Source organism: Macrosteles quadrilineatus, unplaced genomic scaffold, assembly GCF_028750875.1.
Source record: "Macrosteles quadrilineatus isolate MER2022 unplaced genomic scaffold, UCM_ALF_1.0 Scaffold_7__1_contigs__length_78375512, whole genome shotgun sequence".
Lineage (NCBI taxonomy): Eukaryota > Metazoa > Arthropoda > Insecta > Hemiptera > Cicadellidae > Macrosteles > Macrosteles quadrilineatus.
Window position 1 is genome coordinate 22253473 of NW_026542600.1, and position 27255 is coordinate 22280727.

A 27255-nucleotide genomic window follows, 5' to 3' on the forward strand; every position below is an offset into this window, starting at 1 on the left:
CTGGCAGGTGCCACCAGTGATTATGGCGATATGTGTTTCTCTGCATTGTCGCAGTCTAAACAACGATAAAATGAATAACGAGCCACTCCCCACTCACTTCATCCCGCAGTTTTGCTTACGACTTTGCTCCGTTGATTGCACTCTTACAATAGGTGGAGTTCGCCGGTAGCAGGTACCGATTACCACAGAACACACTCAACGTCTTGGCGCCGCTAGGACAAAAGTGAGTTGAATAACTTAATTACATATTTTATCGATAATTATTTATAACTAATTGTTAAAAGTTCATTGACATATAATTACAGATGTTTTGAGTGCAATAAGTTGTATGAATTTTTATTTAGAGTTTTAAAATTTTTTGGAAGGAAATAAATTTGACTTTATGAAGCGAATAAATAAGGGTTTGTTCTATGAAAAATATATTTTTTCACATAATAACTTTTACATATTTGATTACGTATTACAAACATATATGCTTAGTTATTTATATAAACACATGCATATTGTTGAGTTAATTTCCAGTACGATTGAACGATGGGAACAGGGGTTTATGGAGGTTTTATAGAATAAAAATTGGGTTTTCCATTTTTGACCCTAAACGCATAAAATTAAACAATTTCTTTTGAAACCATTTTGTAACGCGTAAAGAAGGAATAATTTATCATATTTAAGCGTTTTTCTATGCATAATATTGCGTTGATAATTAAAAAAGCTAAAAAATTTAAATTCCCATGCTTTTTATATGGGTATTTAAATTAAATTTGGCAATTTTGTTAATTTAATACTAAGCTACAACATTTCAATAAAAACACACCTCATTACCTTCACTGTAGAAGCAAACCTAAGAACTAATTAGAATTAATGTTAAAGGAAATAAATCTGGCAATATTAAGGAAATATTTTAGTATAAATCCAGTAGGTAATTGGAAATACGCTTAGTCTTCAGATTTTCTTTGGCGGGGATATTCGTACAGTTTCCCCATAATCTTGTTCTCACTGCTAGCCTTTTTAGCTAAATTGAACTACATTTTGTATCGTGTACTTTTTGTTTTAACGTGCTAAAGGATCATCTTCAAATGGTCCAAAATAGTTTGGTGCAACGTTTATATTGCCGTTCGTTTGGTCCAAAATCGTTTTATCCAACACTTTAATACGAGTTCGTTTGGTCCAACAGTATAAACTATTGCGTCCCTCACATTGAAGGCGTTCAAATAACCGCCATCGTATACAATAATAATATTAATACCGTACAATTTTTGCTTTAAACATGCCGACTTTCTATGTTTTAAACGTTAAAGACACCATTTTTTGTAGTATTCAAACCACTAAAGCGTACATAAGCAGACTTAAAGCTCAAGAGTGTATCATACGGTTGGAAATCTTATAAATTAACAGTTTTATCATATTTGGCAACCTTCTAATATACAGAGTGTAGAAATTCAGTGGACCAACGTGTTTTAAATGTTTATCATACACCTTAATGTTTATTGTTGTATCTATTTACAATGGAGTGTTTACTATTGATCCTCCATCGTTGTCTATAATTCTTAATCAACAGTTTAAAATAGAACATGAAAATTACATTAATTAGCCTACTCATATTTTCTGGACGTCCACAATTTCCTGGTAAAAATTTGGTCTTACAGGATTATATATAAGGATCTTATTTTCTTACGTTAAAATTGATGTTCTTCTGTATAATGTCATGTTTAGCAATATAACGTTCCATTACGAATAATTGTATAGTCTTAATAATACAGTAACTCTTTTAATGATTTCTTATTGCATTATGTTATATCTATTGTACTGGTTGGTGTCTGCCTTTTTTACTAGATGATATCGTTGATATTCTTGGGACTAATTCTACTTCAAACTTATCACTTATGCTTATGATTGTTCCTACGATGTTTTTTATAGTCAGTCTGGTTCGGTTGCACAGCTTGGGTGTACCTAAGTTTCACATTATTATTATTGGCATTCCTTCTTTTAGTGACAGTAATGTGGTCGGTTTATGACAAATTTCGAGGCATTTGTATATCTGAGATAGCGCGCACAATTATTTTTCACGATTTATGTTACATTGTGTGTGTATAGAACAAAGGATAACCATATTAAAGAATTACCATCCCTTTCATTGATTATAATACTGTAATAAAAAAACAGTGTCGGGGAACAAACTATTTATTGTAGTTTATTAGTAATTTCTCACTGGTTTATATCAATAATAGTATTGAATACAATATCATTTGAAAGATTATTAAATGGCCAAGTTTTTTATGCATTTCAACATTGCATAGATGCAGGGTTATGTATCAAAATGGGCTCATGAAAATTATTGTAACTAATTAATTTAATGCAATTTTTACTTTATTTTGGATATAACGTGGACTATGTAATGGTATAATTGTTGAATGAAACCTTTGATTTATAGAAAATTTAATATTCTTTCCAATGATTTTAACTATAACTCTCTGAAGTAATTGGTTAAGTTTTTATTACATAAATTGTGGAGCAAAGTCTAATAAAATAAGAAAAACACAAAATCCCCTATTACAGCCAAACGGTTGAAAATCGGGCATGGGTTTATATGAATTTTTTTGTTCCTTTTAGTGAGTAGAACCTACTGGCGAAGTTAACACGATCAGTAGAAACTCATCCTGTATAGTCATAAGAATGCAATAACATGATATTACTGTATAATAATTTAACCTATTCTTATGTCACACAATAATGGTGGCCAAGATAACGTGTACAACTGTACATACTGTGTAAAAATTTTCTAGGTTTTCCCAAACCATAGTTCAATCAAATTAAATTTGATACCATCGAACTTAGGTTTAGTTTAAACTTAATTTCTAGAGATATACTGCTTTATTATAAAATTATGTGTTTAATATGAAGTTCGACGTCTGTAAATTTAAATAATTCAAATCAAATTCGCTACTATTACACCTGCCTGGTTATAAATTAATAATTTTTAAATGGGGCATTTTTATGCTAGGTGAAAGAGTCCAGGGACAGTTAAATATTTCAAAAGGTAATACAGATGGAGCTACAAAGCTTGGCCTAAAGTAGGTCGTTAAAATCATTTTACGCCACACTACACTATTTTGACAAACTTCCCATGGGGGTTTCATTGCGTACTACTGTACTGTAATGAGTTTTACCGGACACCAAACAGCTGATTATACTGCATTTGGCAATGAGTGTTACTAAATAAAAACATAACACAGTGGTAAGTCAGTGGTAATATATAAGGATTTGTACAGATTTAGTAGTATGGTGTAAAATTTCGTACGTCACTCGTCCAAAATGTGTGTACCAGACTCGTATGGTAATCCCGTACTCGACTTCGTCTCGCACGGGAACGACCACACTTGTCCGGCAAACACCTATTTTCAGGACTAGTAACGTAATATACTAATAACTTATTGTTCAGTGATGCGCTACCTCTACAGGGGGGGGGGGTGGCCCGCTAGGAGTTAAACGTACGGGAATCATGTTAGAAATGCAGATCAAAGTATCACTGGTTAATGTTTTTCAATTGTTTTTATACCCTGTAACTTTGTACCAAGTTCCAAAGCTCCGTCTTTATTATTTTTTTGAAATATTTAACTTTACTGGAACTTTTTTGCGCCCTGTAAAAATCGTAAAACAAATATTAATTGTAGTTTTACGTTACTTCTGTGTTCTAAAACGAAACTGTTTTGTCTGTTTCTAGTGGAGCATTCTTCAACAACGTCAACAACTGACAAAACAGTAAGCTAAAAATCATGTCTTGCATAAACTAATTACCTATGATTATTCTTGTCAATGTTGCATTTGTCAAATTATTGCATGAGTCTTCTACGTATGATACATTAGTAGCTTAAAATATGAATGTTTACTATGTTTAATGATTTGTTTAGCTGTAGTGGTGTCTATTTACAGTCAGTTTTTTTTTTTTTTTTTTTTTTTAATTAACAACTTTCTTAAAACATGCATTGTGTAAAAGCCTAAAAATACTTAATTCACTGACTAGCCTATATGGGCTGGGGTAGTGGAATTCTACCGCCGGAAATTTACCCCTTGGTCAGCTATGCTACGAATCGGCCAAGATTCATTATTGTATTTGATTATATTAATTGGTTTATGTAAATCAACGGCTCTTTTGTTAATCATTACCTCCTAATATCCAGTACTAGGTTAGGTTAGGTTAGATTACTAATTAATAAAATCAACTACAACAATGAATCTTGGCCGATACGTATAGTAGCCGCGACCACAGGGGGAAGATTTCCGGGGATAGAATTCCGTGTTATGGCAAATCACTTTATAAGCAAACAATTATATGTTGATTATTTAATAATGTAATGGGGGTAAATTTCCAGTCGCGGGCTGTTTCTCGACCATGTATAGACCCCATTCATCGTTACGTCAAAATGACGTAGGTGTTCTTCATGGGGGTAAATTTCCGAGGGTAGAATTCCGCTATCCCAGCCCATATAGGCTAGTCATTGAATAAAGTATTTTTAGTCTTTTACACAATGCATGTTTTAAGAAATTCAATAATTTAAAAAAGCTAAACTATGTAAATTATAAGGTCTATTATAAGGGATCCGGTGGGAATGAAATTAGGTAAACTAAAACCCATGACCCAAATAGTTATTTTACTTTAACACTTACTAGAGGACGCAGAGCTCAAATTCATCTCAAATCTGATAAGTGTAAATCATTGGATATTAATGTCAACAAAAACGAGACACAGAGAAGTCCTGTTCTTGCATCCGGCATTGTACAGCATTGGCCTTCTGGGATTATACTCTTTAAATATAATTCTCATTGGTATTCAATAACGTGATAATTTATACTACGGAATAGGGTGTTTGTATTGATGATTAACGGCATTATACCATTACGCTATGTCGTAATGGATTGTACACTTGTTTGTTACACTTCTTACCAGGGACAATTTATCTTTAATTTACTTTTCATTTTTAGTAGGTAAAAAAATAGATCTTCATCTTACTTCAATATTTATATATTAAAAATTAAATCCACTTCAAAATAGTTACAACTAAAATTCCTAATCATCAATCTGTTCAAATATTTCTTATTCAAATATTTTATTAATCGTTATCAAAAACCCCCGAAATGGGGTTAAGCACTGAATTTACTGTATGAACAACCTCGGTATGAACAAACAACATCTACTGAAATAAACAGGAACACTTGAAATCTTATTGTACAAATGGTACAGGATGATTGATTCTAACAATCTAATCATGGTAGATAATAGTATATTTTTAATGATAATCTTGTAATGCGTTGATTGTAGTATCGATTATTTTATCGTATCTTGATATAGTTGTAATAATTCAATTTATTGTTGCAATTTATCGATGTAATTTACATCGATTAAATTAATTATTGTTAATGAGTTAATTAATAACGTTCAGGCCATATTTTAACTAAAAGCATGATTATATTTTTTACGGATTAATTAACTATTTTTTAAGGGGAACAAGTACCTAGGTATGCTGCTACAGGGAGGGTAATAAAGTGTATTTTTAACAAAATATTAAAAGCTTAGTATAAAATAAATAATTTACCAAGTTTGATAAAAATATATACATGAACAAGACTACCGCTGTTAACTTATTCTCCATAAGAATAACAAAGGAATTTTAAATTTACAATTTTTTGAATAGTCTCCGTAGCCAATAACCTTACAAAAACACAAGATACTAAATTATTTGTTTTTTTATGCTTTTTAAAATGGTTTGAAGAGAAATTCGAAAATTTATGATTTAAGGGTCAACATTGAGAAACCCAATTTTTACCCCCATAAACCTCCGTTCCCACGGTCCGATCATGCTGGTTCGCGAACTCATTCAAGTTTATTGCACCTTACACCTTCAAGCCAAATTTTATCAAAATCGGACAAAAATTATTCAAGTTATCGCGTTCACGGACGTTTATACAGGGTTAGTAAAAAGTCTAGAGACCCCCTGTAAATTTTTTAACGGCTCATACTAGAAAAACTAAACTCGGCCCACCTTTATGGCATGCTATGAAGTACTTTTTGGGCTTAACTGCCACTTGGTGTACATCACCGAAATGGGCGATTTTGGGGGAAACTTAACATTTTCAAACGGTAACCCTCATTCAACAAACCCATCGAGCGACCCCTCATTTTAAAGGTCCTGGTAAAAGAAAACCAACAACGCAAACTATAGGCATCTATCTCAATCCAGTAATAAATGGCAGCCAATTGAAATTCTGAGAAGTTAAATTTAACTTGCACCTTTCCAAGTCTGGAGACCCCCTGTAAATTTTGTAACGGCTCACACTAGAAAAACTAAACTCTGCACACCTTTATAGCATTTTATGAAGTACTTTTTGAGCCTAATTGCTACTTGGTTTCCAAACCCAAAATGGGGGATTTCGGGGGAAACTCAAAAATTTCAATTGGTAAGCCCCAAATAAAATTGGTAAATTCAACGCAAACTAGAGGTCTCTATCTTAACACAGTAAAATATGGCAGCAAATTTAATATAAAATTGTAAGTTAATTCTGATTTCTAAAGATTTCAATCAGCTGCAATTTTTTACTGGATTGAGATAGAGACCTCTAGTTTTGGTTATTATTTTTCTTTTCTCAGGACCTTCAAAATGAGGGGTCACTCGATGGGTCTTACCGTTTGAAATTTTTGAGTTTCCCCCGAAATCCCCCATCTTGGGGATGTACACCAAGTGGCGGTTATGTCCATAAAGTACTTCATAACATGTCATAAAGGTGTGCAGAGTTTAGTTTTTCTAGTATGGGCCGTTAAAAAATTAACAGGTGGTCTCCAGACTTTTTACTAACCCTGTATAAACGTCCATGAACGCGATAACTTGAATTATTTTTTGTCCGATTTTGATAAAATTTGGCTTGAAGGTGTGAGGCAAATTTTATTGAATAGTGGTTTTGGCCTCTAGTGACATCAAAATGAAATAAAGTATATCGGTCCCGGGCCCAGGTCTTACCATGCCACCTACGGTAATACAGTAGCTACTTCCCTATAGGGAAATGTGCTAAAACTGCAAATAAACACTCTGAATTCTCTAAGATGACTGTGGTTTTCGGCTGTATTAAAGGGTTTGCGAGACAAAAACGGCATTGATTTTACTTATGCTTCAAATGTCTTTATTTGTTCATAATACGATAGAGTCTACAGCATATGATTTACACGAGTGTGAAGAGGTTGGTTTTTATTACGAATCGGAATAACGTTTAGAATAAGTTTAAATCAAACTATTAATTTGGAACTCTTAGTTAACCTATTAAAACATATACCTTAAAGCTACTTGTTTTACGTCATCTTCCTTTTAATTTGTTCCACTTTTAATTATGTTGTAAAACCAATTTCTCTTCGGTAGACCTCTCTTCATTCTTAGTTTACTTAAAAACATTTCCAGACGAACAGTCTATATTGAAAATAAATATTTAAAATAAATTTCAATAACAAACTCATAAGTCGCTATAAAATTTAACATCAGCTGTTGGTCAGCATTGTTGCGAGTTGCGAATATTATGTGTTCTCTGGTTGCAACATGTTAGTCATTGGCATCGCGGAACGGATATTAGAACAGACACGGTATGGATCAAAATAATAAAAGAATGACGTCACTGGATAGAATCTACACTAATAATCTCTACATGTGTTTTGAACATTTTTTCACGGTTGCATTGAAATAATACAGTTGAACCTCTATAAGACGAATTTCAAGGGGTAGGGGAAAAATTCGTACTATAGAGGTATTCTTAATAAAGAGGGTCGTTTTATCGAGGTTTAATGCTGCTGTTATTCTTCTTATAGAGGTTTCTCCTCGCTCCAAGGTTTCTCCAAACAATGACTGAGGTAGGAGGAGGGATGGGTGGGGGTTTCATGTTGAGACAAGCTTCTGTTTGTTTTGAAAACTACGTACTATGGAGGTTAAGATTATGATAAATTCTTCTTATAGAGGTCACGTTCGTCTTGTAGAGGTTTTGTGCTAAGCATATTCGTTGTATAGAGGTTAATCAGTCCTAGCCCATGTCACAAACAAATTCGTCTTATGGAGGTTTTTAACTTAATTACTACGTTGTATAGAGGTGTTTTTAGCATTGACCTATATGAAAGTGTCAAGGGGATTTAAAAAAATTCGTCTTATCGAGGAATTCGTTTTATCGAGGTTCGTACAAACGAGGTTCAACTGTAATACAAACATGTTTATTTTCGGGTTATTATTGTTTATGTTTATGGCCCATACCGTTTCTATTTTATAATCTGTGGAATCATCGAACAACCCGCCCATTCCGCATCGTTAAAACAAAGTTCATTTAGCATCCCCGAAAACTACAAAACGCCCTTCTCTGTTCCTTTTGAGTTTTAATACAATATTGGCCTAGTCTAGTATATATTGTTTTGAGGTAAAAGACTCTTCCTTTTTGAATAGTCGTAATCATCCCTTGCTTTGTAACACACCCCAAGTGGATTTTATAATCAATGCTAAATATAATTCGTAGGGTTGTCCTTTCTTTTGTACTATATTTAGTAATTTGCCTCTGTACTGTAAATGATTTGTTACAAGCATATGTTACAATTCATTTATTTACACTTTCTTAAAACTGCAATAGCTACTTGCTATAAGACTAATGTTAAAAACGTTGAAATTTCATTTTTAGTTTTTAACGAAAAACATTTTTTCCAGAACAGCCACTGATAGCCACTATCATGGGTATTGTTTTAGCCTAAAACTAAGATATTTCTAACAATTTACAGGAAATCATAAGAGCCGTTTTTTAATCATTGTGTGCCAACGTTACTAATATTATAGTATAGATTTAATAAACCTTTAATTTGATACCAAACTTCATTTTCAAAGAGTTGTTTAGCCTCCGGATTACTGTATTATACATAAAATGGTTTACGATACCTGCATATAGTAATCCTTTGTTTTGTGGCTGTTTCTGCAACTATTAAAAAAACTAGCTAGAACGAAAACATAGAATACATAAAAATACACAAAAGAAACATTGACAAAAACGAACGTGACCGATCCGAAGTAAAGTCTAGACAGTACTAGAAATTGATAAGAACCATTATGTATTCGTTTCTCGTTCGTGTGTCGTATATGTTTTATTTATATACTCTGTTGACGACCTTCAAATGCAGTGATCACCTGACACCTTGAGGCCTGATGATGGTTCAGACGAACCGAAACTAGTTGCCGAAATAGCAACTAAGGATTAACTATATGGGGCTATCGTAAACCATTTTAAGTTGATACCAAACTTGAAGTAAGCTAATGAAGAATATTGGCCGACTCCTGGGTGGAACGTCACCTAAGCCTTGAAAATCTGCGACCTTAAGTTATCATAAATTGTTCATGTAAATATCGGTTTGCCTATATTTTATTAGTTTTGGAATAACAACTGCTTCAATCTGAAATCTTCAACAAATTTTAACATTATCTAGAATATTATAGAATCGTCCTCCTAAAATCCCCTACTGCGATAGACTATAAATATAAATAAATGAGTAACAAAAATGGACGATTATGTAGCTAATGAGGTATTTTGGCGTGTGAAGATGTATACGTGTATAAGCTGCTTTGCATCCTTGAGCATTTACATGGTTTTAGGCTAGACTTATCTTGGTAAAAATCGAGCAGTACGCACATCTAAACTATCATGTATTCCATAAAGCAGCATCTATAAAATATAGTAAAATGTACCAACCATCAAAAGCAGTCACTATTCCAATGAGGTTCGATTTTGATTCTGGTTGTTGCTACCTTTTGCTGTATACATCTAGCCAGGGGATATACAGGGTGATTTGTAATCAGTGTGATAAAATTGTTTTGATGTAAGTACAAAATAAATGAAGTTTGATGATGCATATTAAATGTTCCAAGTCTAAAAATTAGCTTCCCAAAAAATATTTTATGTTTTTAAAAAATAACCATGCTTTTAAACTTAATACAGCGATTTTTCAATTACCTGTGTATGGATTTGAGTAGATAATGCCATTTTCGTGTTCTACATTAAATTTTGAATAAGAATCATAGAAAATGACAGAGGATCAATTGTAAAAACTCCATTGTAAATAGATTCAAAGATAAAAAGTAAGATGTTTGATAAAAATTTTAAAAAAATTGGTTGATTGCATTATTTACACCCTGTATACAAGAAAGTATCGGAATATGTTAAAAACTGCACCATTTTATGAGCTTTCCAACCATATGCTACACTATTGAGGTTTAGATATTTTTTGTTTGTTTTAGTAGTTTGAATACCAGAAAACAGGGACAATTTTTACTGTTTTTACTGTTCAAGCTGAAACAAAAATACAACTTTTGCTTAATATATGCTGACTTTCTATGTTTTAAATGTTAAAGACACCATGCTTTGTAGTCTTCAAACCACTACAGCGTACATAAGCAGACAGAAAGCTCAATGGTGTAGCATATGGTTGGAAAGCTTATAAAATGGCACAGTTTTAAACATATTCCGACACTTTCTTGTATACAGGGTGTGAACAAATGCAATAGACCAATGCTTTTTTAAATTGTTATCAAACATCTTAATTTTTATCTTTGAATCTATTTACAATGAAGTTTTTACAACTGATCCCAGTAATTTTCCATTATTCTTATTCAAAATTTAATGTGGAACACGAAAATGACATTAACTACTTAAATCCATTTACAGGTAATTGAGAAATCGCTGTATTAAGTTTAAAAGCATGATTATTTTTTAAAAACATAAATTTTTTTGGGAAGCTAATTTTTAGACTTGGAACATTTTATATGCATCATCACACTGCATTTACTTTGTACTTACATCAAACAAGTTTTGTCACACTGAGTACAAATCACCCTGTATATTCTTAGGGGCGCACTACTTTCTTGCGAGAATTAAACTAATTATTTCACAATAACACAAGTAGTTTTGGTACCATTTTGATGAAACTTGGTATGAACGTGTAGGGTGGCATCAATTTGAATGAGTTCGCGAACCAGCAAGATCGGGTTATGGGAACGGGGTGTTATGAAATTTTAAAATTTAATTTTTTTATTTTTACACTAAAAACATAAAATTACACCACTTTAATTACTACCATCGTGTAGAGCTAAAAGATATAAACAATTATGGATATTGAAGCATTGTTGTATCATTAAACAACATTTTGTTAAAGAGAAAATTCCAAAAACTGTATGTTAAAAAATCCCATGCTATTTTTATAGAAACAAACTGTTGTAGTTTGCTTATTAATAAATATTTTTTAAATCAAATTTGGAAAATTTATTTCACAGCACATGTTAGGGATTGTCAGACAAGGTAAGTTTAATCATTATAACTTATAAGAAAGCGTTAAAATTGAAATAATGGTTTTAAAGGCGAGCACAAATATATATGTTCATCAAATTGAATATCTTGTTGAACTATAAACAATGACACAAACCGGACCACAAATGGACTATCGGGTAAGAAATGACAGCTGTTCAAAGATTCATTGAATTTGCAACACTACACCTAAATTTAAAATCCTCTTACCTCCTCGAGGCCCGCCCTATAGTACACTAGAAAACGCAAGGACATTATAAACGTATGCATAGATTGATATACACATCAAATTAAAGGTCTTTAGAATACAAAGCTGCAAATTTTTGCTCAAAAGAGCAACTGAGTAAAAAAATGTCAGCCGTTTAAATATTTAAAATGGCAGATTCAAGAAATCCTTGAACGGCTGCCATTTTCGACGTGGTTGTCTATTTGAAGTCCGGTTTGCGGAATTGTTTTCAGTTCTCAAAGACCTTTAATGTTATGTACATATCAACCTATGCCTACTTTTAAGATTTTCAACTTACTCCCTATGGGTCTTCCCCTATAGGTGACGCATCCAATCACCATTTACACAAAAAAGTGGCTCACTATTACCTATAAAGACATGCCAAATTTTATTGTGATATTTATTCTCGTTTTAATGTTATAAGGTTGACTTAATTGTCACCCTGTATACTCTATAATTTGAGCTTTTGAAAACAACATGTTAAGTGTATTTTAAAATAAATGTCCATAGCTTTAACACTAAACTCATAGCTAACCATGCAGCAACGCATATCAGCTGATCGGCAATGAAGTAAAAAGGGATACCAACATATCTAGTTTAGTCATTAAAATGAGTCTCGCTGTACTTTTAATTTGGGTTGCGATAAAAACAACACCCTGTATCCAATAAAATAATTTTAAATTGTGAATGTAAAACATATATACTGAAATAAAAACACTTAATATCTATCAATAATATACAGAATAATTAACACAAACACAATTGGGGCACAAAAATATAGGCATACACATTATTTATGGTGACAACTAAGACTTGACCAATTCAGTTGTTTGTGTATGTGCATATGCATAAATCCACACAAGTAAGAATCGATACAATCACCACTTACACTAATTGCAGCTTAAAGAGCCGTTTAAGGAATTGCGGTAAGTTTCTAAGTGCCTTATTTATTATACAGGAGTTTCTCTTTTGATAGCTTAAGTGATTCAAGCACAAAGCAAAAATGTGGCGAATTTTTTTATCAACGAAGCCAGGTGATTCATTCTGATAATACTGTACACCCGGTAGGTAATCAGGTAGGTTGTGTTAATCCGTTTTGATCCGCTGTAACGTGTACACGATAGCGCTAACAGCTGCGATATTCGTGTTTTAATTTCACTGCAAATGGAAACGCCTAGCATGATGAATAATAAAACAAAATAACAATCTGTACAGTTGTACAATTGTAAATAGTTGATAAATCACGATTTCTAGTTGTGGCCTACAGGCAAACTTTTTATAAAAAAAACAAAATGGATGGTATCTTGGTAAAAAGGGATTTTGAAAAATATTTTATACTGTACTTGATTTCCTTTCCATTCCGACCCATAAAACTTAACCCTAATATTTTTTAGCTTAAGCTATTTACGGAACATCCTGTATACAGATTATTAATAACTAGTTAACAAGAATTATGTTTTGCTTACACAACGTAGTGAATTGTCAGTCTCATTGTTGTATATTTGAAAGTTACAACTAACAGCTGTGAGATCACAAGTGATAATCCGTTGTACGTTTAGCACGGCCGGATAAAGGTCGATTCACACACATCAGTCCAGTCACAGTTCCGTTACAGTCCAGTTGCAGTCCAGTTACAGTCCAGTCACAGTTGCATCCGCAATTTCTCAGTCAATTGTCCGTCAGTTGGTTTCAGTCAGTCTTCCGTCTCTAATATTTATAGTAATTTACAGTCCAAAAATTTAAATTTTAAACCTATATTCTATTAAATTATCATTGTCCATCTTGTTGATTTGTTACAAACAGTACTCAAAATACAAACGCAACCATTTAAATAACAATAACACTATTTTCTAACCTCAAACAGTTCCGTCAGGCGTCCGAACAATCAAAAAGTATCGCTGGAAAGAAATCTGAAATTGACTGACGGATGCCGGTAGAGCAACTGACGGGACTGCAACGGATAAGTGTAGATAGCGCAATAGAAAATCCATTAAAGAATATTTTTGTTAACTGTGACGTGCCTGAAGTGACTTTACTGTGACGTGCCGTAACTGATGTGTGTGAATCGACCTTTAAGGTCGATTCACACATATCAGTTCAGTCACAGTTCCGTTACAGTCCAGTTACAGTTCACTCTCAGTTGCACCAGCAATTTCTCAGTCAACTATCCGTCAACTGGTTTGATAGTCTTCTCTCTTCTCTTTTGAGTCTTCAGTGACTCAGTCAGTCTCCCGTCTCTAATATTTACATTAATTTACAGTCGAAAATTTTAAATTGTAAACCTATTCTATCATATTTTCACTGTCCATCTTGTTGATTGTTACATTTAAATAACAATAACGCTATTTTATAACCTCAAACATGTCCGTCAGGCATCCGAACAATCCAAAAATATCGGTGGAAAGAAATCTGAAATTGACTGACGGATGCCAACAGAGCGACTGACGGGACTGCAACCGATGAGTGTAGATAGCGCAATAGAAAATCCTTTAAAGAATATTTTTGTTGACTGTGACGTGCCTGAAGTGACTGGACTGCGACGTGCCGTAACTGATGTGTGTGAATCGACCTTAACACGAGTAGTATTTTTTTAACTTTATGCTACATACGCAAACAAACTTAGTTTTCGCACGTTTGTAGATAGTAGTCACTAGTAGGGCCTTAACAGTAGGCCACCATGGTGGCGTCACCACTAAATACCTTGAGATGTACAACAGCACACTGGGCCTCTTTGGTGGAGTGGTCACGCTCCTGTCCTGGAAGCACGTACTAAATTGCAGTGACCACTGACCAGAGCCTTGTATTAATGCCTTAATTTACCATGTATGTAGAGTAGCTGTGGTGTGCATGGACAAAGCATGAATCATGAATCACAAGTAGTTAGTTGCATTTTGATTGCTCCTCCTACTGGATTCATACTCCTACTTCATAGTAAGTACAAAGCTGGACTTTGTACCTCTGTGGAGGAGATATTTAATTTTTTACTTTCTCTCCCTATACATAGTATATGGAGAAAGTATGGTTTAAATTTATGAAAAGACCTATACAAAAGCAAAAACGGTTTATTGAAAGGTATTCACAATTTAAAATTATATTGGACGCTTATCTGAAAACCCTGTGTTATACCATAGACAAAAATAATTAAATATAGACCATTAGCTGTCCTGCGGTCACCATAGGTTCTGGCGTACACCGCTTGGAGCGCCATGAAGTTACGGCATACGCGCTACGTAACTACACAGTGCTCCCAGCGGTGTGCGCCAGAACCTATGGTAACCATGGTAACCACAGCACGGCTGACAGTCTATATTTAATTATTTTTGTCTATGATTATACATATCACTAAATTGTTAAGATTTACTGTATACATAAATATGGTTTTTTTTTACTAAATTGAGCCTGTATGAGAGTAGGAAACTCTTGCACGTCAACATCACTGTGATAACATGGTTAATATATTCAAAATACAGTACTTATTATTAGGCATTTCGTTAGTTTTCGACTGAAAACAAACTAATTTTACAACTCCACTTATGGTGTCCACTTTATATCCATGGCACGATGTGGTCCGAAACGCATGTCGGACGTTTAACCTTTGTCGAATATTCCTCGTGAAGTTATTAATATTATACGTTATATGCAAGGGTGACTCAAAACAATTTTGTTGACATAAAGTGTGTGGTACTGACGCGATGAGTATAATGTCACAGTATCGAACCAAATATGACAGATATTGTTTGTAAGGTCCACCACACGATCGCTGGATTTGACGCAGTCATCTTACCCATGATGGGAACATAGTCTACTAAAATCCGAGAATTTACACCATATAAAAGCCAGTTAAATGTCAGATTTTAACAGCAAATGTGAACATTTTTATTCGAACGAGTCCCTCTAGTCGAAGGACTCTATACATTGCCTAACCTGAACCAGACAAAGTATGAAATAGAGCTACTTATATACTTTGACTAGCATTCTATAGAACGCCTGCATTGCAAGCAAAGTATAACATACATCGTGGAAATTATTTTAGACTTTTGTTTCCTTGTTAGCATTATTCATTCTAATGCATAACCTACTAGTAACTATTATTTATTAGTTACTAGTAAATAATAGTAACTAAAGTAAACAGAAAAGGAATCATTAAAATTAAGACAGCTGTTAGCTTTCATGAAAATGCATCGTAACTTTGGTTAAGTCGATTATATGTTAAAGTCAAAGTATATAATATAAGCATTGTTTAGAACTACTATATTCTATACCTATACAATGCCTGAAGCTTTTATAAAAAGTATGAAAAAGAATTATAACAATAGGATTGTATACACTTTGACTAGGAAATGTGTATAATGCCAATTTCCATAAAAGTAAGGAAGTTTCAGGGAAAGTAAGAAATACAAATATTTGTTAAAAAGATATATTTAACAGGATTGATTTATTTATGTATGGTTAGGTTGGATTGACTAATTTGAGTTAATTCCTTTTCCCTCCTCTTCTTCAAGATATATATAGGCCTACGCTGCCAACTGTCCATGACGGTCAAGAGTGCAACTGCACTAGTCACTGCTAATGACAGTAATGACTATTGACTAATGAAATGTAAACAATTTCAAACATAAGCATTTCGCAGGATTCCAAAACAGTTACAGATGAATGTGTCTTCTACGAATAAATTAAATGAACAGTGATGTTTCCTTTAATCATAGGGCATGAACAATGTTTACCAATCATGCCAGGGCAGATTAATGTTACCTATTCAGGTACAGCCATCAGAATGTCAGAATCATCCACTTCCTCCTTCGACTGAGTGTTAGTCTCACCTCTCTCTGATAAAGTCCACTCGTGTCTATCGTACAATCACAGTCCATCACTAACATCTCATTTCACTTATATTATACCTCACACTTGTAATTTGTAGAAAGCTAAAATTAAATTTGTTATTACAATTTAACCTAAATTAGTTTAAAAAAGAATTCATTGTGATGTGTAGTCCTAGCAAAAATGGTGTTAGTTACTCAGAGAAACTTTTACAAGTAAAAAATAAAATAGGCTAACTTACTAATAAAATTGTCTCAGCGTCAAGAGAAGTAATAACAGCTAAATAAGCAAAATGTCAAGACCTGATTTGGAATTTACATGAATTGATTTCAGTTTCAGAGGTAGAAAAATAGTAAGTACCTATGTATAAAAATACAGAATATGGTAGAGGGTAAAGTCAGGGGTGGGGTGGATCCTAAAACCAATTGTTTGGAGAGCAACTGAAGGATCTGTGGGTCTAAACATTACTTTAAAGGGTTTTCTTTTACACACTAGATAGATGGATAGATAGATAACAGTACTTAATTTTCTGAATAGTGTACAAATTTACAAATTGTATTCTTTTTATTCACAAAAGACAATAGTCATTTGACCGTCTGTCTGGTTGGCACTTCCACTACATAATTACAATCAACACTGCACTCGTATAAAAAATAACAAACATAAAAGCACTCACTTAAAAGCTAAAATAAAATTTAAACTAATTTACATTCATTCCTATTTTTGAACTACACCAAGGAATCTAATCTATTGCCTACACATACCTCGACAAATACTAATACACATACACATCATACCTAAGCTATACTGTAAATACATACATACACACATACAAACATACAGATATATATTCTAACATACAGTTTTTTGAGTTAAGCCAAGAATTTTCTTATTCAGTAAACAGTTAAATAATAAATCTTTGAAATAAAAAATATCATGATCCTTTCTAAAAACTAACTATACATTTCTAATTTGTTACTTTATAAAAGAAATATTTTTTCCTTGCAATGTAAGAATTCTGAAACATAAAAATACTGCTCTAATAACATGAAAGAAAAAACATAGCATATGATTATTGGGATTTATCATCAAATAGCCTAATATCTTTGAATAGTCAATGCTAGTATACAGTATAATGTTTTAAACTGCTTAATTCATGTATGCTTTTTGTCACATGCCTTTCAGAAGATTACCGGTACCTACCTTTAGAACAGAATATTCCCATCAAGTTTAAATTGAATTAATTTATTAGCCCTCGCCTACGGACCAGGCTAGTTTAATAAAGTTACCCAAACCTCGCCAATCCCTCCCATTTAGATAAGATAAGAATTCGTGATAAAAAATAGTTAATTTATGTAAATGACATTTTCTAAGATCTTTAAACACGGGACACCTTGCCACAAAGTGAAAAACAGTTCCATTTTTATTCAGGTTACACAAAGAACAATAATTTTTATCGACCACAAAGGGTTTATAATTTAAATCTAACAACTCCCCTCTACATTTCATAATCCATGATATTGTGACGACCCCCCTTTACCCCCTCTTGGACAGACTATAGCAATATAATTTTTCAAAAACATGCAGATCATTTTAATTAACATTCTAAGGTCATGCCAGTCTTCACTGATCTGTGTTTTGTGACCTCGCAACACATTGTTCTTGAGCAAACATTCTTGACGCCAAAAACTATATTCTTGTAGCTATATTATCAATTGGCTAAACAGTTGCGTCATTTTACCAAATCCTTGAGGGGGGCAAACACCGAGGGGGGGGTCTGAGAGCCCCCCTGAAAGTTTTGCAGTTTTGGAACAAAAAAATAGGGGTTTAAACTTATTTTAATTGTTAAAAGCAATAAAAACCAAATTAAGGCAGTGAAGTGACCACAGGTGTCGTCGCACAAATTAAATAATATGCGGTAAACCCCTGATAGCTGATGTCTACACTACAGGGTGTCCCGGAACTCTCTACCAATATTTTAGGGCATTGTTCCTGGGTAAGAAACATATCTAAATATCATATTTAAATTGTCCGGAAGTCCTTAGTTACTCAGATAGCCGCCATTTTGTTTTTTTCACTTATTCATTTTTTTCTGAAAATTGGTTTAACATACGAAGTTGAAACTTTGCACAAACATTTATGACAACTAGACAAAGCTACAAAAAATTATGACGATTTTTCAAATTCATAAAACAAAATGGCGGCTGTTTAAAATTTTGTTTCTTAAATTACTCGAAAACCGTTGATGTTACAAAAGTTTTACAGGAATAACTTTTTTAAGGCAATTTTATTACAAATCGATCGACACCTTAATCTTTAAGATCAGACGAGTATTAACTGAGATATGGCAGTTTTAGTGATACGTGACCGCCGGATATTAGCTGCAGCGCATGCTGAAAGCGGTCACGTATCACTAAAACTGCCATATCTCAGTTAATACTGGTCCGATCTTAAAGATTAAGGTGTCGATCGATTTGTAATAAAATTGCCTTAAAAAAGTTATTCCTGTAAAATTTTTGTAAAATCAACGGTTTTCGAGTAATTTAAGAAACAAAGTTTTAAACAGCCGCCATTTTGTTTTATGAATTTGAAAAATCGTCATAATTTTTTTGTAGCTTTGTCTAGTTGTCATAAATGTTTGTGAAAAGTTTCAACTTCGTATGTTTAACCAATCTTCAGAAAAAAATTAATAAGTGAAAAAAACAAAATGGCGGCTATCTGAGTAAATAAGGACTTCCGGACAATTTAAATATGATATTTAGATATGTTTCTTACCCAGGAACAATGCCCTAAAATATTGGTAGAGAGTTCCGGGACACCCTGTATAAAGAACAATTGGCTCTGCCATTATGATTTCAACCAATACGTGTACTACTGTATAAGTGTGAACTACACTAAGTTTATTATTATAGATTGTGTGTTTTATTAGAGACACTTAAAAATTATGCCAATTTTTGTTTCAAATTACTGGTACTGTACAAGAATAGCCAGATTTTTGTCTGCTGTGCTTTTTAGGACTTGACAGGAGAAAATATTTGTATATTAGCTAGAACAGCATATTTTTGCTCTAGCCCAGGAACCAGAGGGAGGAAATGCCCCCCTCCCCCACCCCCACAATGACGCCCCTGCTCCCTATAATGTAATGCATCCACTAATAAAGGTTAAGTAGTAGTTAAGTAGACACGCCGGCGCTCGTCAAAGTAAGTGATTTACACTACGCAGTACTGTATTTGCATTGTTATGCGAACGTGTTTATACGCACAGAGAATGAGGGTAGGTGGGAGTTAGTTTCGTCGACAGCATAGCTTTGAAGCATAGACGGTGAAAGTTTTGCCAAATCGACGTTGTCAAAATTAGCCTACACGTACTCTAAATAGTAATGTATGCTTTTACTGCAATATAACATTGTTAAGTAATAAAAATCATCCATAGGATAGGTAATTATAATATAATATGTTATTTAAAAGAGCAAGAGTCTCATTAGCAGTAAATAAACGTCAAATACGACTTTATCTCAAAAGCACGACCGAATGGCGAAGGCGAATACTGGAAACATTTGCTATGTGCTGTCAGTTTGTTTAGTCTTAGTTCGCCAAATCACTGCTAGTTGCGCTAGCGTCACTTATAGTTCGTCAGATCACCGAGAGATGGCTACGAAATTGACTTCCTCTAAAACCTTAGTAAAGTTGAATGTTTTTAAATAATTTAAATCTTATAAAGGTTGACAAACAAATCTGACTTCAAATTTAAGAAATACAATTTATCCATTCAAAAAATATTAAATTTTCTTACGTTTTAAAGTCGTTTTAGTTAGTAAAAAAATCCTCTAAATAAGTTGTCTCCCGCAGTGATTGTAGGAGAGCTGGTGGTAGTCTACTGCAAATTATCTCCGCCTCAACATCCTTCAAAGTCGGACAAAACACGAAACGAAGCATTTTTTAAAAAGCCGAGAGTCGTGTCTCTTACCTGAGACCGATGATTGGCTTATAACACGTTCAAATGTGAGGGCTGGAACTGCACTCACGGTCAGTCCCTGGTCCTAATCCAACTACGGAACTGCACTCACGGTCACTTTGAGCCTTTCTGGGGGTACCGGAACTGCACTCACGGTCAGTTTTTAATTAGCCTATATCACATTGTGCAACACCATGATTGAATTGATTAAAACTTATTAAATTAGTTGAAATATATTGAAAAGTTTTGATTAAATTAATCTAAACGTCAAAAAACACTTACTACTGACATTGTAAAAAATACACATATATATGTGCACAGAAAATTATAGCATAGTATTTACGATAACATGATAGGCTATATTCTTATTATAACGAAGCTTCTTTTGTAAAGGTTAGGTTAGGTTAGGTTAGGTTAGGTTAGGTTAGGTTAGGTTAGGTTAGGTTAGGTTAGGTTAGGTTATTTATTGTTGTATTTATTGGGACAGACACTAAAACGTGTATTAAATAAAGTATTGGATAAAGTAAGACAGAGGACGGAATAAACAGATGACTAAGGGGCTAGCGAAGCGTTCAGCCGTGAAAGACCGATTTTTGACCGTGAGTGCAGTTCCATATGGCTTAGGCGGGCTACCCTTCCAACCCTTGTAAATTCCTTTGACCGTGAGTGCAGTTCGTTGTCAGCCGTTCAAATCATGCACTGTAAGGATGGGTTTCATAGGTCTTTGACAAACTAGTTCCAGTCGGTCCAGGTTCATGAGAGTCGCTGCATAGGAATTCTACCTTAAGAGCATGAAATAATGAAGATATTTTAATTAATTTCAATGGCTTTTATGAATATAAACTTTAGAACAAAAGTCGTACATTTGTTTATTGTTATATGTTCTTAAAATGTTTAGAGAAATATGGGAAATGGAATATCCTTCAAAATTCTTTCAATAGAAATATAAAATAGATTTGATCCTTGTTTACATATATTTTTTAATTGTGTAAAGTTCTTCTTTAACAGTTTTTATTGCAGTATCTTTTTAAGTAGTTTTTTTCATTTCAACATTTTATTTTTATAGTTTTAAGCGAAAATTTATATTGTTGATACAATTAAATTGTATTGTGTATTTGCCTATAGTAATTGAATGATCTAATGATATAAGAAAAAAAACTATTGCTTCAGGCGTTAAAATATAGAGTCTATAAGCCAATAAAATGATAACTGAAACCTAATATAAATATCTCACTAGGCTTTCCAATTTAAAGGGTGCCTTTAATATCTGCTTCTTAGAAAGTGTAAATAAAATGTCGTCAGATAATAACTGTCGGATAACCAGAATGTCGTCCATCTATCAACAGCACATTAATTCTAAAATAAAAGATTTTTTGCAACCTTTATTAAGTTATGGACGGTTCATCCTGTAGAAGTATTTTTTATAAAAAAAAAACTGTAAGCTTGAAAGCCGTATTATTTAGTTTTATGAAATCCATGAAGTAGGTGAGTCTTAAAAATATTTTTAATAGGTTGTAGTTTTAGAAAAAAAAAACACCTACAAAATTCCCTCTCGGCAAAAAGACCTATAAGTGTTGTATTCACCCGATTGGTTTTTTACATAAATATTTCCTTTAACCTGTATGATTTATTCCCAACTAAACTAACCTTAAGTTTCATGGGTTCTTAGGTTTGCGACAGAAAAAGGTTAATTGCTATTAGATAAGTATGAAATCAATAAATTTGATCATAATGTATCCATAAACAAGAAAAGTATACAAATGACTTAACCCTTCGTAATAATAACACAATTTTAAATGTACGTTTTTTTCTGATTAACTAATGAGTGAAAAAAAAAATTGTTCAGTATACTAAATTATATTTTGTTTTGTTCTACAAACAAAAGAGTTAATGAAAATTGATCATTTTTATGTTTAAGGGTAATATTTGAAAAGAATTTTGGAAAATAAACTCGTGTAATATCATTCCTGTTACACGATGTTGCTGTTTCGCGAACTCATGCAATTTTATCCAGCCCATGTCATCAAAGTTGGACCACACAAGTTATAGTGTTCATGGACACACAAATATAAACATTTTAACGAATAGTTTTTGACGTTTGGGACTTTTTAATCAAGTAAAATATCTAAAAATAAACAATTACCTTAGCACTTATTAAATAGTACCACTGGGTTGAAAGTAGTTTGCCCCAAAGATGGATGGATAGCTGCTACACGTCGGAAACGTCGCCCTCTACTAACATTGAATATATGAATATATAGTCTTGAGTGTAGGACAGTCTGCCAAACAGTGGTTCTCGAGAAACCAACCCTCCACAACAAACGGTAGGGCACATGTATAGCTCTGAGTCTGTTCTCGCCGAAAATCCCCTATAGGTTATTTTAAAAGATGTTGTAAGAGGGATTGGCAGTAGAGAAGGGGTTATAAAAGGTGTGCAACATAGCAAGCTTCAAAGCAAAGATAAACCCAACAAATAATTAATATTAAATAATTTTATTTTAATCAATCATAAATCTATGTTATTTGGCAAAATAAACTGACGAATATTATTATTAAAAACCTGTACAGTTGATATCCTCGACTTTAGTCCTGACTATTTTACCCTAGGGTAGTTCACTTGTGTTTTTATAAAAAATTAAGTTCCATAACTGTTATGGTATTTTTAAAGGCTCCTCTCTTCAATGCCAGCGCGTTGTTGTGCAGCATGGTTAAAACGTTGTACTTCTCCAAGTACAATTAGTTTATTAACATAAGTTTTTTACTTAGAAAATCACTATCAAATGTCGTATTGAAGTAAGCATAAAACCTAACTTAATTTGTTTAAGGTATTTGCATATTTTTGAATCTTGAAATAAAACGAGGCTTATTAAGGGCGGATATTCACTATCCCTTGTCAACTTCTGAGCCGTAAATGCTTAAGATTATAGTAGTTTTCTAGTAAAAGTATTTTTTATTTCGTAGAAGGCTCCAATGTTATTGCCCATGCTTCCTGCATCAACGACCTTGTCTCCCACCCCACGAATAATTCTGGGCGATTCCTGGGTTTATTGGGTAAAGCGCAAGCTGATGTGATAGGTACCTGCTCCCTAGGAAACCTACCCTCCACAACAAACAATAGGAAGCAGCGTTGGCAGAGTGTCGTTTCCCACTACACCGGACACCGGGTACGATACGAGCGGCGAGCGGCATGAGCGGCATTTTTCGAAGGTGGCAAGCGTTAGGCCGGTTTCACACGAGCCACAAAACGCCCGACAATCGCGAAACGCTGCTTCTGACAGTTGTGGCGCGCTTGTGGCGCGAGAATCGCTGGCTGACGCAAAAAAGGATAGCCCCATTCACTTAACATAGGAACGCGGCGTGCCTTTCACACGAAGTGGCGTCTTTTCGCGTTTGGCGCTAGAACGCGCTGCAATCGCATGCAGTGGCTCTGTTCTCGACAATTTTGGCGTTTGTAGCTGGTTATTGCCACTCAGACAGTCAAAACAACCAGTCACCCTGTATTGTTTCGAATTTTTATTTCACATTAAGTTATATCTGACTTTGACACAGACTGTTTTATCGTAAAAGTAGGGTGTAGGCCAGTGTTGTGGGTACAAGAATGTAAAGATTACTCAAATAATTACTCTATGACGTCGTACCGCACGAAGAAGCATTATAAAAAATAAATCTTCTTCATCGTCCATTGTAGCACTGAACTGCACTCGTAGTTTTTCCAAGCGGACTGGTGTTTTGGTTTATTTCAGGGAGGTGCGGTATGAAATGGCGATAAACTGATGGAAATCGCGGAATCATGCTTTTGCCGTCTGAAAGGTCCCACGCGATTGAGCGCTGCAAGTGGCGCGTTTCTGCCGACGATTGTGGCACGTTTGTGGCTCGTGTGAAACCGGCCTTACGTCTGAGCGGCGAGCTGTGGTAAGCGACGCCGCTCAGCGCTACTCATGGTTCCAAGACCAAACCGATTTTCGCAAAAACACCGCTCGCCGCTCAGGGTAGTCATGTATCAGTTCAGCCAAAAATGTCAGAGGAACAGCAGCAAACATGCGAGCCTCCAGCCAAACTCAAGAAGACAGAGGTGGAGTTGAGTGATTCTCAATTATAAGTGTTAATAAGTGAGTAGCAGTTCAGAATGTTTGTGGAATGACCAGCACTAGTTTTACAAACACAAGTCACCAGAAAACTATGGGACGAAGTGGGAGTTAAGTTTGTCTTAAAAAAGAGAATCGTCAGATAACAACAATAGTTGAAATACGTCTTACGGGCCATCACAGATTGCCATCTTCGACTAAACTGTCTCCTACAACGAGGGAAATTCGATGAGCGTTAAATGCGCCGCTTGTATCGTAGCCACCACCGCCGCCGTGCCGCTCAGGTTTCCGTTCGCCGCTTGCATCGTGCACGATGCCCTCTTTCAACGACGCGGTTATCACCCAAAGACCTAGATTTTACAATCTCTGTGACCGTGAAAGCCTATCATCTAAATTAACTTACCACTTGTTTATCGAAATATTAATTATGTAGCTCTAAAATCACTGAAAATCAGCATAATAAATTCGGTCATTTAGTAATTGTAATAAATAATATTAATATGTATGTATAAGTATAAGATAGTTAAATAAATTAGTTTAGAGTGTATTAGATACGGTATGAAATATTTAATGGATCGACTACCATTCCCATGCTTCAAAACTTAACTATCAATAAACCATATACGTGTTGGGTAGGGTTTTATTGTGATCATGTTTCCAGCACTTGACTCGATGCGGAGTCCTTTAAAAAGCTTCCATATACTATACAGTATAACACAATACACTTCGAGGCTGCACTTTTCTGCAGCTTATAGGTGCGCCGTCGTTGGCGTCACTTGGTATAAATATGCTCTCATTTATAAAGCCCAATGCATTTACCAAGCCGCAAGTCGCAACGCGCCGCAGCCCGCAGAGTATACGAGGAAGACATATCCTTTTCACATACAGTACAACGGGCAAACATGCACATTTGGATTTTCATTTTACATTGGAGTCGTTTCTGCCTGCAAATAGTATGGAGAAATAACTGCTCCCGCCATCGCCAGCATCGACATCTTGTTTACGAACAGACGTATACATTTTGGTCTTCAACCCTTATGGTTTAGTCACGGGGCGCAGCAACGGGTCGCAGGGATTTTATCTCCCTGGAATTTTTGGAGCTGACGGTACTCTAACTTAGTGATCTGAGTGCTCTCAAGTTTGTTCGCGGTCAGAATTTTACCCTCTCGGATTGTGGAGTCTAATAAAAATAAACAGAGCATGATGGATTAGATTAGCAATAAAAACCGGAATTTTACCACCTGTTCATATACCTATGGTTTAGGCAACTGAAGATGTACGGCTTTAAGGATTTCCCCCCGGATTTTTCCGCCCGGAATCTTTTCCCCGGAACTTCACCCCTGGCCAGAATTGGCTAGGATAATAATTTGTTTCTAATAATAATATTTTTGAGAGAAACACATTTCGGCAGTTAATATAGCGATAAATAATAGTTAGCTCTGATTATACGTCTTTATACAACAGACCATTTATGTACAAGTAATATTATTCTCACCAAATTCTATATCTGGACAGGGGGAAAGATTCCGGGGAAATCCGGGCAACATTTGGAGCCAAACTCACGAAGGGGGTAAACGTCTGGGGGTGAAATTCCGGCCCGTATACTCTAGGTTTTATAATTTAAATCGTTATGAATAAATTCACTACCGTGAAAAGATACGTTTAATTCTTCCTTTAATTCAGTCAAATCATGTTGGGCAACGCAAAAGTTGGCGCTCGGAATTTTACCCCCTAGTTTGTGACGTCCGTTTTGCTGAGGGGGTGAAATAGGGGGACTCGCGTTCGCGAGGGTTAGCGACACAAGGTCATCTCAAGTGGCGGGAGCAGCAGCAGACGACCATAGTCGAGACCATGTGTACCGGCGGTTTGTTGTCATAGCACACGCTCGCAAACATAACCTAACAAATTGGCGACAATAGAGGGCAAACGTAATTGAAAACCATATCTAATAAACAGGATTGCATAATCATTGAGTACCTATTATTTATACTTGTGTTCCTATAACTTTATTTGTGTTGTTTGACATATATTTTAACGATGGGGAATCCTCGTTCTGAAAATACCTTTACGGTGAGTGTGAGTATTGTGGTAACAGGGTAGAAAAAAAGCAATGAGTTGTGGTTATTACCAGCCCCATTATTTGACCAGTGTCAGTGTCAATATAATATTGTGCTTCGGTAAATATATATGAATTTGAGCGAAAACTGTAGTGTTTTTGTGCCTGGGGACATCAAAAAGAAAAAAAGTTATCAGTCCCAGTTACCATGTCATTTCGCCACTGACAGAATTTGTGGCAAAAGAAGAGTTGAGAAGACTTGACTTGTTCTTTTTGTGTGTAGGCCATAGTATAAAGATTTTCGGGATTCTTTTGCCAGAGTGAACTTCACCCCATTTCGGTATCGGTTACCCTAAAAAATCTTAAAATACTTAATACTGTAGTAAATAAATAGTAGTAAATCTGTGATTGATTGCATTGAATTTTTTCCTCAGCAACCATTAGAATAAACAAGGAAAGCACATTTCTTATCACATAATTTGTTCTTTTTACAGAGAAAAAGAAGTGCATTGAGGAGATGGGCAATCGACGAAGAACTGAAAAGGCTGGCTGAGGAGAGACTGATGATTAGAAGGGCTTTGGTCTTGGTCCGAGAAAGCATTGCAAGAAGAGAGGCAGAACTTTTGCTAATTCGGAGACAATTAAAAGCACTGAAGGGGGTGTATTCAAATGAGAGTCTGCCAGGAAAATGTGACCAAAATGGGACGGCGGGGGCCTCAAGCTGTGTGCCTCCTGAGAACACTGCTCATCCTTGCACTTAG

The 27255-nt window shown here is 34.5% G+C and overlaps 1 protein-coding gene across 1 annotated transcript; it reads left to right on the forward strand.

The window, feature by feature from the left end:
* The first annotated feature begins 135 nt into the window (after nt 1-135).
* LOC128998861 (uncharacterized) lies at nt 136-27255 on the forward strand. The gene is made up of 3 exons (XM_054425218.1): nt 136-223; nt 3722-3759; nt 26989-27255. Coding segments are annotated over exons 1-3 (306 nt in total). The 5' UTR covers nt 136-222.

Excerpts from the sequence above, each read along its gene's own strand:
- LOC128998861 (XM_054425218.1), top strand. Across the intron at positions 3,760-26,988 it reads CGTCAACAACTGACAAAACA|AGAAAAAGAAGTGCATTGAG; the intron begins GTAAGCTAAAAA and ends TTCTTTTTACAG.